This window comes from Nothobranchius furzeri, chromosome 4 (genome assembly GCF_043380555.1).
Source record: "Nothobranchius furzeri strain GRZ-AD chromosome 4, NfurGRZ-RIMD1, whole genome shotgun sequence".
Taxonomy (NCBI): Eukaryota; Metazoa; Chordata; class Actinopteri; order Cyprinodontiformes; family Nothobranchiidae; genus Nothobranchius; species Nothobranchius furzeri.
Genome location: NC_091744.1, coordinates 54,633,533 through 54,646,905, shown reverse-complemented (window position 1 = coordinate 54,646,905; position 13,373 = coordinate 54,633,533). Strand labels below are relative to the sequence as shown.

The 13,373-nt window shown below is 42.2% G+C and overlaps 2 protein-coding genes across 3 annotated transcripts; one reads left to right on the top strand and one right to left on the bottom strand.

The window, feature by feature from the left end:
- Positions 1–372: 372 nt before the first annotated feature.
- On the top strand, positions 373–6,895 carry LOC107388368 (G/T mismatch-specific thymine DNA glycosylase). Of its 2 annotated transcripts, XM_015963855.2 has the most exons (11): positions 373–526; positions 1,048–1,116; positions 1,314–1,480; positions 1,746–2,056; positions 2,855–2,924; positions 3,176–3,311; positions 3,393–3,475; positions 3,561–3,655; positions 3,825–3,996; positions 4,082–4,234; positions 4,869–6,895. In XM_015963855.2, the coding sequence occupies exons 2-11, from the start codon at positions 1,058–1,060 to the stop codon at positions 4,991–4,993; spliced, it is 1,371 nt and encodes a 456-aa protein (XP_015819341.1). In that variant the 5' UTR covers positions 373–526; positions 1,048–1,057; the 3' UTR covers positions 4,994–6,895. The 2 variants fall into 2 exon arrangements, with proteins under 2 accessions (XP_015819341.1, XP_054588781.1); XM_054732806.2 differs by lacking the exon at positions 1,048–1,116 and having other exon boundaries at positions 376–526.
- Positions 6,896–8,310: 1,415 nt separating this feature from the next.
- LOC107388367 (patatin-like phospholipase domain-containing protein 2) lies at positions 8,311–13,270 on the bottom strand. Its single transcript, XM_015963854.3, has 9 exons — positions 12,895–13,270; positions 12,202–12,434; positions 12,053–12,118; positions 11,239–11,448; positions 11,099–11,159; positions 10,832–11,014; positions 9,733–9,862; positions 9,576–9,656; positions 8,311–9,455 (listed from the first exon to the last, which is right to left on the bottom strand). The coding sequence occupies exons 1-8, from the start codon at positions 13,079–13,081 to the stop codon at positions 9,611–9,613; spliced, it is 1,116 nt and encodes a 371-aa protein (XP_015819340.1). The 5' UTR covers positions 13,082–13,270; the 3' UTR covers positions 8,311–9,455; positions 9,576–9,610.
- Positions 13,271–13,373: the final 103 nt, after the last annotated feature.

The following is a 13,373-nucleotide window of genomic DNA, read 5'->3' as shown; positions in this document are numbered from 1 at the left end:
CACAGTGCGTGACGCTTGTGTCACGTGTGCCTCTACTGAACTGCAACCAGACCGCAGTGTGTGTTGTTTGTTCCTCTGTCCCGAACAGTTGGGCCAGCAGTTATCCTGTTCTGCAAGATGCTAAACTTAACAGATCTAGCTATATATGACATCTGTGGTTTAAAAACCTAACGGCTCATACCATTATCATCTGTAGGGGTGCAGTCGCTTTGCTCAGTAATGTAATATTTAGTTCTGTTGTTAGTTACAAACAGAATAACAGATTTGTTAACAGAAAATAAATATTCCTAATTTTTAATTAAGAACAGCAGAGTTGACATTTTTGAAAAGATCACGATGTCGAAGACCCCCCCCCCCCCCCCCCCCAATGTTTTGTGATCTTCCGGTGTCAAAGTTGACCGGCTCGGTTGTCATGTCTTTGTTTGCCTCTGTATCGTCATAAGTCTTGTGAATAGAAGTGTGGAGTAGATGGGAAAACAACACATATCAACAGAGAAGAAATTAATTTAAGCCTCGCACTTAACAGGTATGTTAGCGTTCATGAACTGTGATAAATTGTGTAGAATTATTTAATGGGGGGCAGTCGTAATGAAAGGAAACCATTCAGCCATGCTAAGCTAGTTGCTGGCTAACATTAGCTGTGTTTGTGGCGCTACTCCGAGTAGCTTATTCGCTGCTATTCATCCATGAAGAAATATTTAGTCACAAACTCGTGTTTAAACGTGACTTTTTGTAGTTTCATAGCTGATCGCAACTGGATTAGCTTTATCATGAATGAGGAACGTGATAAACTCAGAGGGTGAATGTAATTCATTCATGACAGTCTAATAAAATGTATCTATAGAAAGTCATTTGTCTACTATGCGTCATCAACATGTAACTGTTTACTATTATGGCCTGTTTTGTGTTTGTCTTTGGTTTGAACTTATCTTTAGTTTGGTTATATAAACGCCAACATATACATTCATCTCAAAATCTAAGATCAAAGTCACACATAAAACAACCAGTTATGTTTCTTCATGCATGTTTTTATTTGATGATGCAAAGCACCCAAAAGATGGAAGAAAAGCTGAATGGATCACTGCCTGTTGTCTCCCCGGAGTATCTTCATCAGTGGTGAGTCTTCCTCCTCATCACGTGGCTGGTGTTTTAGAGCGAACCTCAAAATTACATTAAGCATTTGCATCTATTTGTTTTTTTTTTTTATTTATGTTTCCACCGTCATTCTCGTAGTAATAACAAACCACACATGATGATGACAATGATGTTAGTGATCAACTCAGCATTTTATTATGATTATGGTTCTGCCACAGGGTTCGGTCTGCCCAGCAGTTTCAAGCTCTTCAGACTCAATACGCAAACCTCAACCCCAAACACCAATTTCACTACCCAGAGAATCAGACTGGAGAGACAGACATGGCTCACACGGCTAACCCAGAACCCACCATGGATCAGCTGGAACCCACCAACTTGACTAAACGTACTGTGATGCTTTTTGGTTAAAACATCAGGTGTTGATTCAGAGTTGGGCCTTAATTACCACTGTAGTTCTGCATAGTGACACCTGGGTTGTAAAGTTTAATCACAATGGAGCAGTTTAGTCTGAACTTAAATCTAGCAGAGTATTAACGTATTTTGATTTATGAAAGTCTTAAGTGAATAGTTTAAGTTTGAAGGGATGGTAACATTTTACAAATGAGCTCCAGAAGGTTTTCTATAATTTACTTTTTTTCTTTTTTTTATAGCTCCAGCCAAAAAGAGAGGTAGAGCAGCACAACCTAAGGAACCCAAACCACCAAGAGCTCCCAAGGAACCCAAACCACCAAAAGCTCCCAAGGCACCAAAACCACCCAAGGACCCAAATGCCCCTAAAGCCAAACCGGGCCCAAAGCCCAAAAAAGCTGCTGAAGCTCAGGGTGATGGCAAACAGGAGAAGATTGATGAGAGCTTCAAGAAGGTCAAAAGGAAAGTGGACCGCTTCAAAGGAATGACAGAGGAGGAAGTCATGACAAAGACTTTACCAGACCTGCTGGACTACAACCTCGACTATGTCATTGTAAGATGACACAGTCAGACAATTGTTCAGAAGCATTGTGCTTCTGAACAATTAACCACTAGAACACTCTAGGAGTGGATATGATTGTGTTTGCTTAAGGCAGACATCCAGATGTTTTATCTCGGAGGGCACCATCTAGGGGTGGAAAAAACAAATTACACCTCAAGCCCCTCTTCCTACTTCTGTGGTTATGACAGGAAGCAATGTCTTGTTTATGAGCACACACCTCTAGCCAGCCAACAGCGCTAAAGCGCATCGTTTTACAGTTAGTAATGTTGTGTGTGTGTATATAGTTTTATATCTATTTAGACATACAGATAGATATGTGTATATATGTATATATATTTTTTAATGACTTGTCCATAAGGATTTTCACTAACAGTCTAGGTCAGGGGTATTCAAATCTGGTCCTGGAGGGCTGGTATCCAGATCATTTTAGTTGTTTCTCTGCTCCAACACACTTGATTCAGTGGTTGGATCACCTGGGCAGCAGCTCATCAGGCTCTGCAGAAGCCTGTTAATCAGCTGCTGTTTGAAATCAGGTGTGTTGAAACTAAAAACGTGCTGGATACCAGACCTCCAGGCCTGGAACTGAAGACCCCTGGTCTAGGTACTTCTGGAAGCGCTCGTGCTCAGTCTTTGATCTGTTGATCTGTGCTAACGCTATTAGCTAATGCTGAGTGGGACTCATTCAAATGACATGGGGCTCTACGAGACAGGGGGTGGGCTAGCAGAAATCCTGGCATATTGCTTGCATGATATTACAGTGCGTGTGTGTGTGTGTGCGTGCATTTTCAGATTGGAATTAATCCGGGGCTGATGGCAGCTTTCATTGGTCGCTGGTTTCCTGGTCCTGGAAATCACTTTTGTAAGTTCTGAGTTCACGTTTTTAAATGTTTCAAAGGGAAACGATGGGCTAACACGAACTGCACCAGGTGTTTGAATCTCTGGCAAATGAAGGCACTCATCAGAGCTGTATTTGTTTCTGCTTTGGTTGAACTACGGCAGGAAGGATTGATGTCCGTCTCAGTTTGTCTCATCTATAAATGAAGGCGGAGCAGGATTCTCTTACTGTAAGCTTTTACCAGTTTGAATAACCTAGGAATGGTTTGATTCCAGGGAAATGCCTGTATCTGTCTGGATTCACAGAGGAGCAGCTCAACCACATGCACGACACAACACTGCCCGTCAAGTACAAAATGGGCTTCACAAACATGGTAGCAAGGGCGACACCTGGAAGCAAAGACCTCTCAAGGTGGGCGAGTCCTGCAGACCGAAGAACAGGAGCCTTACCGACTGTCACATGTTTTGTGAATGTTCGTTTTTTCGTTTCTAGTAAAGAGTTACGCGAAGGAGGCAAGATTCTTGTGGAGAAGTTGATGAAATACAAACCACTAATTGCTGTGTTCAATGGAAAATGTAAGATATTTTCTATTATTGGAGCAACCGATGGAACAAGGTTGTTAGTCTGAGTTAATGACATGGAGCTTTTCTCCACTTTTAGGTATCTATGAAATGTTCTGCAGAGAGCTGTTTGGAAAAAAACCACAAAAACTTGAATTTGGTTTGCAGCCGCACAAGATCCCTGACTGTGATGTGGTAAGACCTTCAGTCCCACATGTTTCACAGACACCAGCTTCTTAATGGCACCCTGATAGTACAGTTTCCCACTTTAAATATCTGCTTTTTGGTCATATTCAACCTATTTTAAGCGAGATGTGTGTGGAAACCTGTGAAAAGTGAAATAACAAAACTTTTTTGTATTCAGGCGCTGTATTTGATGCCTTCATCCAGCGCTCGTTGTGCCCAGTTTCCTCGTGCTCAGGATAAAGTTCACTTCTACATCAAGTTGAGGGAGCTCAGAGATCAGCTGAAGGGAGAAAAGAGAAGTGCTGAGATCCAGGAAGTGGACTACAGCTTTGACCTTAAGCTAGCTAAGGGTGAGCAGTAACCCACATCTACGTCAGGGTCGATGAGGTGTATAGCTAGACCTCATCTGTCATTCTCCCTGTTTCACATCCACAGAGGATGCTAAGAGGTTAGCCATAAAGGAGGAGCAGTATGATCCTGGTTATGAAGACGCTTATGGAGGAGCCTACGTGGAGAACGGTCCTGACGAAGGCCAAGCTGGAAGTCACATTAATGGTCATTGTACGTTCTCATCTGCTGGAAACGCAGGTAACCAACCATCAGCTCAACGCTCACACGTCAGGTGATCTACACCAGCTCAGTGTTCATGGAAATGCTTACTCAAGTTACCTCATGGTCACTTCTAGGCACATGTGAAGGTTTCTTCATTTGAGGAACTTTTCTAACCTGCTGATAGAGAAACGTCGTCATACATCTGTGTTTAGATTATTGTTGGCTGGACTAGATTATCCTCCTCTTGATTTATCTGAGGTCGCTGCTACGATAGGAACAAGGATGTTGTGCTGCAAAGATCCTGAAACTGACTTCACTGGTGAAGTTTTAATTTAAGCGTGAAATCGCTCGGCTCTGCAGGAGTCTGCACAAAAAGCTGCCACAGAAAACTCTGAGCTTAGATTTTAAACCAGTTCAACAAACCTGTCGAAATATCGGCATACGTTTTGTTTCCTCCACAACTTTAGCTGTACGAGGTTTTACTTAATGGTTTGTTGTAAGTGTAGCTTCATGTAGACAAACCTCATTAATGTTACTAAAGTAGATTGTGGAGGCTAACGCGCTGGTCTAACCTTATCGGTGCACCAGAACAACTCATCGCTGGACCCGAGCAGCACGTTTTTTACTGTGTTATTAAAAATCGTCTATGCTTTTTTGTTTCCATCCTCAGAAGAAGCGAAGGAGGCGAGTACATCCCAATCAGAGGGCCAGCTCCCAGACGGACAGTGGATGACCCAGTCGTTTGCTGATCAGATTCCAAACATTAGTGATAGACCAAAAGATGGCAGCGTGTGAGGACATAATCCAGGAAGTCAGTCCTCAGACCTCGCTTAGTTAGGTTTTAGATATTTGCTCTTATTAATGGCGTCTGAGTGAAAAACAAACACAAGTAGAAGCTTAGCAGACTCTTTTCTGCACATTTTATTCTTTATTTTATGCTCTTCTGAACATGTGCGCTTGTCTACACAGCAGTCTTTTTAACATGCGAAATCAGGGACAGTGGTTGTTGTGTACTTAACCACCAGGTTTTAACTGTTGTTTACTGCACTGAGCTGCAGTAAGCATCAACGCTTGAATCTGCTGTAAGAGCAGGAGTTATTCTATAAGCTCTCATCCTTGTGGTCCTCACTGTGGAGCGAGGGCTACGTTCATCATGGTGCTATGAGATAATGAGTCTGCAGCTACGAGGGAGAACCTATGAGAAGACTTTAATGTTACACAACTCTAAACACTTCTTTTATCCTGTGTCACATTTATTGTTTTACAGATGTTACAGTTGTTTTAGTTTATAAAAATATCTTTCTTATGGAATTTTTGAAATGTCTGTTAATTGTCCAAATAATGCTTTTTATTAAATATTGTGTTGGACAAGACAATAGAAATGTGATGTTAAATGTCAATTTTAGTATTTAAGTTCAATTTTTAGACAAAGGGTTTAATTTTTAAAATCACAACAAGGATATTGACAGAAGATGGGTAACAAAAATAGCACTTTTACTGATATCAGTAATGCTACAGAGACTTGAGAGTAAAATATCAGATTAGATTAACAGGTCTGATGTATGAGGTAGATGGCTACTTTTAGAAGGATCAATCTGATGATCCCAGAATTAGGCAATGGTTTCACTGGGTAGAAAAGAGTGGGCACCCCTGGCCTAATCCTTAGTTTTAGGGGCAATAAGTAAGAATTCTACAGTGAAATAATCACAAAGCATCTCCTGTTCCAGGCAAGTTTGAAGGAAGGTTACGTTGAAAACGATCTCCTCAGCTGACTAGTTTTTCTCCTTTTAAAAATCAGAAGAGGGATGCTCCCTCTCTGGTTATGTTCTGTCCTGCCTACATAGTTCCTGGTTCCAGAGCCAATCGTGAGCCTGCAGGGTTTGTAATTTGTAATTCAACACTGGAAAGAGCAGCAGCATTATGGACAAAGTCAGCCAGTAAATGGAGGGACCCAGAAGTTATTCCTTGTACCCAGAAGAAGCCTTGACGTTTTTTGGTTTAACTAACATCCTGTAGGGTTAAATATTCTTGCTTTTAAAGGGGCATTATGGAAGTTTGACAGCCAAAACATGTATAGAAATAATAAATGTCTTCATACATTCTCCTGCAATGCCCTGGTCCTGTAGAATGAGCCCTGGCATTTTTACTGTGATTGCCTGTTTTTCTGTAAAATCACAGAAAAAGAGAGATGCTCGGGTCGAGCAGGCTGCTTCATGCGCGTTCATGCTCAGGCATAGCCCGTAGCATTTGCTATCCGTAGCTTAGCAGCAGAGAGGGAGGCAGTGCCAACTCGGCGACTTTGTCACTGTTCCTAACGCCTAGTGATGAACCTAGCTACATTTCTGAGGACCCTTAGCTACTTTCTGTAGAACTTTCTTCTAGATATTTCCTGCAAATTAGCAACAAAATAGCCATTTTCACTCCGAACTGTTCTTTGGTTTGACGTTGTTTCAGCTGTCATCAAGGATATAAATGTTACAGATACTGTGAATGTTACTAGAGTGTAGCTCACCCAGTAAGATGTCTGACTCCCATGCAGAAAACCTGGGTTTGAATCTGGGTGTGAACATAGTTCATTTAGAGTTTCTTTTTTACATTAATGGTATATTTTTTTACAGTAAGATGCCCAATTTTTTTTTTGAGACTCGCCGAACGCCATTGAATTCACAGATTAAAAAGATTTGGGTTCAACTTTCATTTTGGAACAATTTTTCAAGCAAGGGAAGGGAATGATCTGAGCATGCAGGAGGACTGACCCGTCTTAAACCTTTGTCGGCTGTGCTGAAGAGAAAGGTACAGAACCAAATTATTTAATTAATTAGCTGCGGGTTCTCCTGTCTTCTGGGTCACACACACACATGGGACTGTCTCAGCTGTTATTTTCGTTAAGGAGTGTGCACGTACAGCATGCGCGCCTCGTGCACGAGTCTACTATTGAAGCTGCCGTTACACTTTTGGCCTGAGGGGGCAATCGCGAGCATAAAAATTCAAAACTCTGTAAAGTCCCTTTAAGCTTAATATATTACCTTTACTCATGGGAAGCTTAGGCCTTGAAATGGGAACAGTTTGTTGACAATATGTTATCATGTGTTCAGAGCTGCAGAACCTTCTGGGCTTGTTGGAAGATAGAATGTAAAATCCATCCAGTAGGCTAGAGGCTAACGTTGAGCTAACAATGTTATTGAGGAATTAGAAACAATTATTCAGCTCCAAAAAAGTCTTGAGCTACTTTTTTCAATTACCAACAACGGGATGTTACAGTGAAAAATGTTGGTTTACGTATCAGCTTACTGTGTTTGACTTGTCTTCACTCCTCTAGAATCTTCTTCTGGTGCAGATCCGTAACTGGCAACGGCTGCTCAGAGCATTCTGTTTGATACATGGACTGCAGTACCCACATTTGACCACAAAATGTAATTCTTCATGCACCTTTAATGTCCCATAAGGCAAAGTTAATTGATTTCACAATGAACATCAGGGCAGATTGTAACAATTTATCAGAAAAGGGCCTGATGATCAAAACTCCAAATTTCTGTTTTCACCAAATGCATCTCGTTCATAAATTCACAACCTGGTTAGGAAACTGATGGTGGCCAGAGGGACCGATGGAGCCAGTGTATGACAGGCCTCACCTCTGTCAGTGTACCCCAGGGCAGCTGTAGCGACATCATAGCTCATCCCCACCAGTGTGAATGTGTTGTGAAGCACCTTGGGGGGGTGCCATTTTCCACTTTCTACAGCATAATTATTATTTATACTTTATTGATCCCCTTGGGAGATTATTTCTCTAGATTTGACTCATTCCTGCACTTGTTCAGCGCCCAGGGAGCAACTTTCATGCCCAAGGATACTTAAAGATGTGGCCCAAGGGGCACTCACCTTCTGATCTGTGGCCAACCAACCATTCAGTATGCTCAACATGTTAGCAAAATCTGTCCTTACCAATGAACGAGTTTAATGGAAGCAAAGTACACCCACATCACCCCGTTTCTCCTCCATCTTCACAGGCTGCCAGCAATGGCACCTCCAAGGGGTGGCCATGACCCCCCCCCCCCCCCCCCCCCCCAGCAACAGCCAGTGTTATTAAATCATATTAATGTTCACTCAAACCATAAATTGATCTTATTTATTCAAGGCATAATTGTAAAACAAAATAAAAATAATACAGTTAATGATTAAAGAAATCATCAGAATAAACTATACATTTGTTTCTGCTGCTCACCATTTAAAAAATATTATGTCCATAGTTTTTTGTGAACACAGCAACAGGTGAATTAAAATAAAAAAAATACATTTTAAATAACTGAAATGTAATTTTGAGAAATGTTTGTGTTTGTAAAATTTAAGTTAAATGTTTTGGATACATACTATATATATATATATATATATATATATATATATATATATATATATATATATATATTACATTTTTTAAATAAAATCAATAAAGGAGCAATGCAATACATCACCACTGGCTAAACTCTCCCAGAGTTACCACAAGGACCAATTTGGCGTGTCACCATCTTACATTGGTGATCATCTCAGTCCCTACACCCCCAGCAGGTCCCTGAGGTCCAGTGATCAAAGCCTACTGGTTGTGCAGCACCAGGCTAAAGACCAAAGGTGACAGATCATTTGCTGCTGTGGCCCCCAGACTCTGGAACTCTCTCGCCCTGAGCCTGAGATCAGTGGACTCAGTGGTCTCCTTTAAGAAGCAGCTGAAGACTCAGCCGTTCAAGCTGGCTTTGGTGTGACCTTCGTCACCATCTCATTTTTTTTCACCTATTCTGCCCTTCCTGGGATCCACTGATTTCCTCTTTCTTATTCATTTTCTCTTTCCTCACTTTTTTAAAATCACATTTTAAAAAATTTTCATGTATATATTTTGAAATAATTTCCTAATCATTTTTGTTTATTTTTTATTTGTGTTTATGTGAAGCACCTCATGATTTTTATCTTGAGAGGCGCTATATAAAATAATTTTCTTCTAATCGTTGGATAAACATCTACACCGAACACTAGCAAACCAAAACTGTCTATTGATTTTACAAATATGAGGCTACAGTCTGATGTAACTAGAAATACATTTATAATCATATTTAAAGATAGAGGCAGTTTTTATAGGCGGTGTCTAATGGCACTTTTCCACATGCAGGGACAACGAGTGAGCAAAGGTGCACATCATCCAGAGCGAGATTGATTTTATTATTTTGTTGATTGATGGGATCAAAGGTTTATGTTTCCTTCTGGCAGCTCACTGGGATGTGGTTATGGTGCCATGGCACATTAGAAAAAAGAAAAGATAAAAGCAGAAGAACATTTCATCAGAAAACTGTGTCGCAATAGTGTGAAGCATTGAAATAGCTCTCAGACAAACCTGCTGCTGTAATCCTTGATGCTGCATGTGTGGTTTCATGGACCTGCTGTAACCATTAAGAGTTGTAGTTCATGCCTCAGCCTGAAAAGGTCAAAATATCAAAACCATTAAATTAGAATTATAATCCCTTCACTTTGACAGCTCTGCTCTGCCTCACCTTTTAAAGAGACGGAGGCTGATGTTTACGGGAAGGAAGAGAAGGGTCTGCAACTTCACAGGAAGGATGTTGGTGAGTGAAAAACCCCAGCCGCCAGCATCATAGCTCTGTCTGCACACCTCGCAGAGCACTAACACAGACACACACCCAAAGAGAAATGAACTTCTTGGTTTTTGGACACCTGACTGATTGACAGCTTGGCCCTTCCAGATTTTGGCAAAAACGGTGACATCTGAATAACTGGTGCTCTCGATGTGGAGGAGCATTGGGTCTGCTCCGAGCCTCTTCTGGGTGACTGAGCTTCTCGCCCTATCTCTAGGGAAGAGATCAGATGCCCTGTACAAATAACTCATTTTGGCTGCTTCTAACTGCTTGTATTCGTTCTTTCGGTCACTACCCAAAGCTCGTGACCATGGATGAGGGTAGGAATGTAGATCGGAGTAAACCCCCACAGGGACCCCGAGCGACACGGTCGAACGCATTCTTCAAATCCACAAAACACATGTAGATTGGTCGAACTCCCACGCTCCCTCCAGGCCCCCCTAAGGGTATAGAGCTGGTCCAGTGTTAAACGGCCTGAAAGAAAACCACAATGCTCCTCCTGAATCTGAGGTTCGACAATCCGATGGATCCTCCACTCCAGAACCCCTGAATAGACTTTACCAGGGAGGCTCAGGAGTGTGATCCCCCTGCAGTTGGAGCACATCCTGCGGCCCCCTTTTTAAACAGGCGGACCACCACCCCGGTCTGCCAGTCCAGTGGAACTGCCCCTGGTGTCCACGTGATACTGTGGATCTATGGGCAACTTGAGTTGTGTAAATTTACATCAAAGAGGAACTCACAACAGCAGCAGTAAGTCACGATCGCTAACGAGAAGTTAATTAGCCTTGGGTCTGTCAATTTTAAAAACATTTTAGACCCTTCAGGCTGACTTCATAGATTTGGGTGACTGTACGTATTCACCCTGAGTGAACCAGGATGTTATTTTTTAAACTCATTCAAGCTTTATATCATATAATCATTCCACAATCATATATATCATTAAAATCCCCAACCATAACATCCCCGATGAAAGCACAGTACGTTGGTTACATCTTACCCTTCTTAATACCCACTGGGAGGCTTTCTATGACTCTGTGGTCAACCCACTGATGTTCCTCCCATTGAGAACTTCTTCCACTATTCAGCATCTTCCTCCTTTTCCTCCATTTTTCCACAGATTCACAAGGAGGTTTGTCTCCCAGTAGAGCACTGTGGGGATCCCTGTCCACACCAAGCAGATCTAATAGAAGTAGAGTCAAATGGAGTCATCGGCAGACCAATGGCGAGCTTTAGTGCTGAGGAACGTGGAGGTGGGTGTGCGCACCTCTTTCTTTCAAGAAACGAAGAGCATCCATGTAACCATTGTGGCAGATCTCAGCCAGCTTCTGCTCTCCCACCCAAAAGAAAATCTCACTTAAATATATTCTTTAAACAGTACCAACAAAAGTCTGGACAAGGTCTCACCTCCGGTTTAGGAGGCAGGAAGGATGTACACACTCGGTGGACATTTCCAGTGTTGACCTGTATGCTAACGTTACCGTAGTTGGCCTCGAAGAAGTTGAAAGTCCCTTCCTTGGGACAGATGTCGCTCTCACCTGAGAATGGGGCCATGGTGATGGTGTTTCTGAGCTCAAACAGGGGCATGTTGTTGCTCAGGGCTCCGTCCATGTAGAGCTAAAGAGAGACGGGAGACAAAGAATGGAGATTATGAAGATGAAGATTCAACAACTGAGAATCTGGGAGCTTTTTTCTCCCATTCCTGATTTATTACCTCATATCTTTTATGGTGCTTCCTTCTGTGTTATACAAAAGGGTACACCACACGTAGATTTTAGTTTTAAAGGACATTCTGATTTTGTTTTCTTATTTTAAAAATACAGCAGTCATTTTTAGCATTTAGATTTCATGTAGTAACATGAAACATGTTTGCCCCTGCTGATTTCTTATGGTTTGGCTTTTGTCATTTATGTTTATGTTTATTTATTTGGCAGACACTTTTATCCAAAGCGACTTACAATTTATAACCTATAGGGCATGTTGTGATCTGTGGGGGAAACCGGAGTACCCGGAGGAAACCCACACATGCATGGGGAGAACACGCAACTCCACGCAGAAAGGCCGCAGCCGAGTTTCGAACCTGCAACCTTCGTGCTGCAAGGCAACAGTGCTAACCACTGCGCCACCATGCAGCCCATGCATTTAAAAGTTTCAGATTAGCAAAGTCAAAACAAAAGAAATCTGTAGAAAGGCAAAATGCTTTTCCCAGCTCTGTACTCACAACTCCTCGGTATGAAGGAGGGACGAAGCCACAGTAGACAGGGAAAAAGCTGCTGCACATCAGAACCTGCAAAAAATACATGAAGCTGATAAACTATTAGAATTTTATAGATCTGAGCCACAGGTCCTGATCAAACCAACAGTTCTTACCTGAATGAGTTCCTCTCTGGTGGTGAACTCCGACACCAGGACATTCTCTCCATCAGACAGTCTGGTGAGGGACACGCAGAGCTTTCCAGTAGCTCGGAGGTGAGCATCTTCTGGGAGCATCTCCCGCAGAATGAGCTGTACTGCTCTCAGTAGACTGAAGGTTGGGTGGAAAACTCCTAGGATGTGACTTCTGGCCTCCTTCGCCATGATTAAAATATTTAAACACAGCTTTTCTGATTGGGAAACAACAGGGAGGTAATATCTTTGCTTTTCAGGAATAATTCTTGGTGCTGTGAACATTCCTGGTTGAAGTTCCTTTCATCACCCTAATTTGTTGTCATACCCCGATCAGTCAAACACCTGTTTATTTTAACGTTATTTCACAAGCTGCCAGTGTTAGCTGATGTTTTTCTCTTGTGCTGTTTTTAAATATGATGTGAACTATGGAGTTTGCTCCCTCTCTGTTACATGAATTTAGCGTGTCAGTGACCCTGCAGTGTTTGACGTCTACTCCAAGTGTCGATCAAAGCACCTGTGCCTAGATGACATAGCCCTGACCTTTATGAATAGACAACTAAGTCCCAGTAAGAAGCAGAACAAACATATTTATTTACATTAGGAAAGGAGCAGAGAAAGTAAAGTATAGGACTTGTTCACAGATTAAGAAGAAAATGGGGTGATTTAGTAACTCACCGATGGGAATCCCTACAGCCAGAGCTGCTGCTACGAGACACCCAGAAGAAGCTCCGCCAATTTTAGATGCACCATGAACCAGCTGTGGGACCCTCTCCAGGATACAGCTCAAAGCTCCAACGTAGTAGATGCTCCTAAATCCACAGCCTGCAAAAGAGATGTTCCACTCCTCGCCTCGGTCCATCATTCTCCTCAGGCCTGTGAACCTATGAACTCAGTCTCTGATACTCGTATCTTTTCATGAATCTATCCCGGTCCAGCTGTTGTAGATGCTTTCCTGTATTGGCTGTCCCATTGCCAATACACACATGGGCAGTGCTTCAGCTGATGTTGCACAATTTACAATTAAACCGGCTGATTGACATGTGAGGTTATGCTGTGTGGGAGGAAGAGCGGACTATGAGCATCTACACCCAACTATGAACATTCTGATTGGCTTAGGGCTGATTATAATGGACTGCGTGTAATAAACAAAAGCA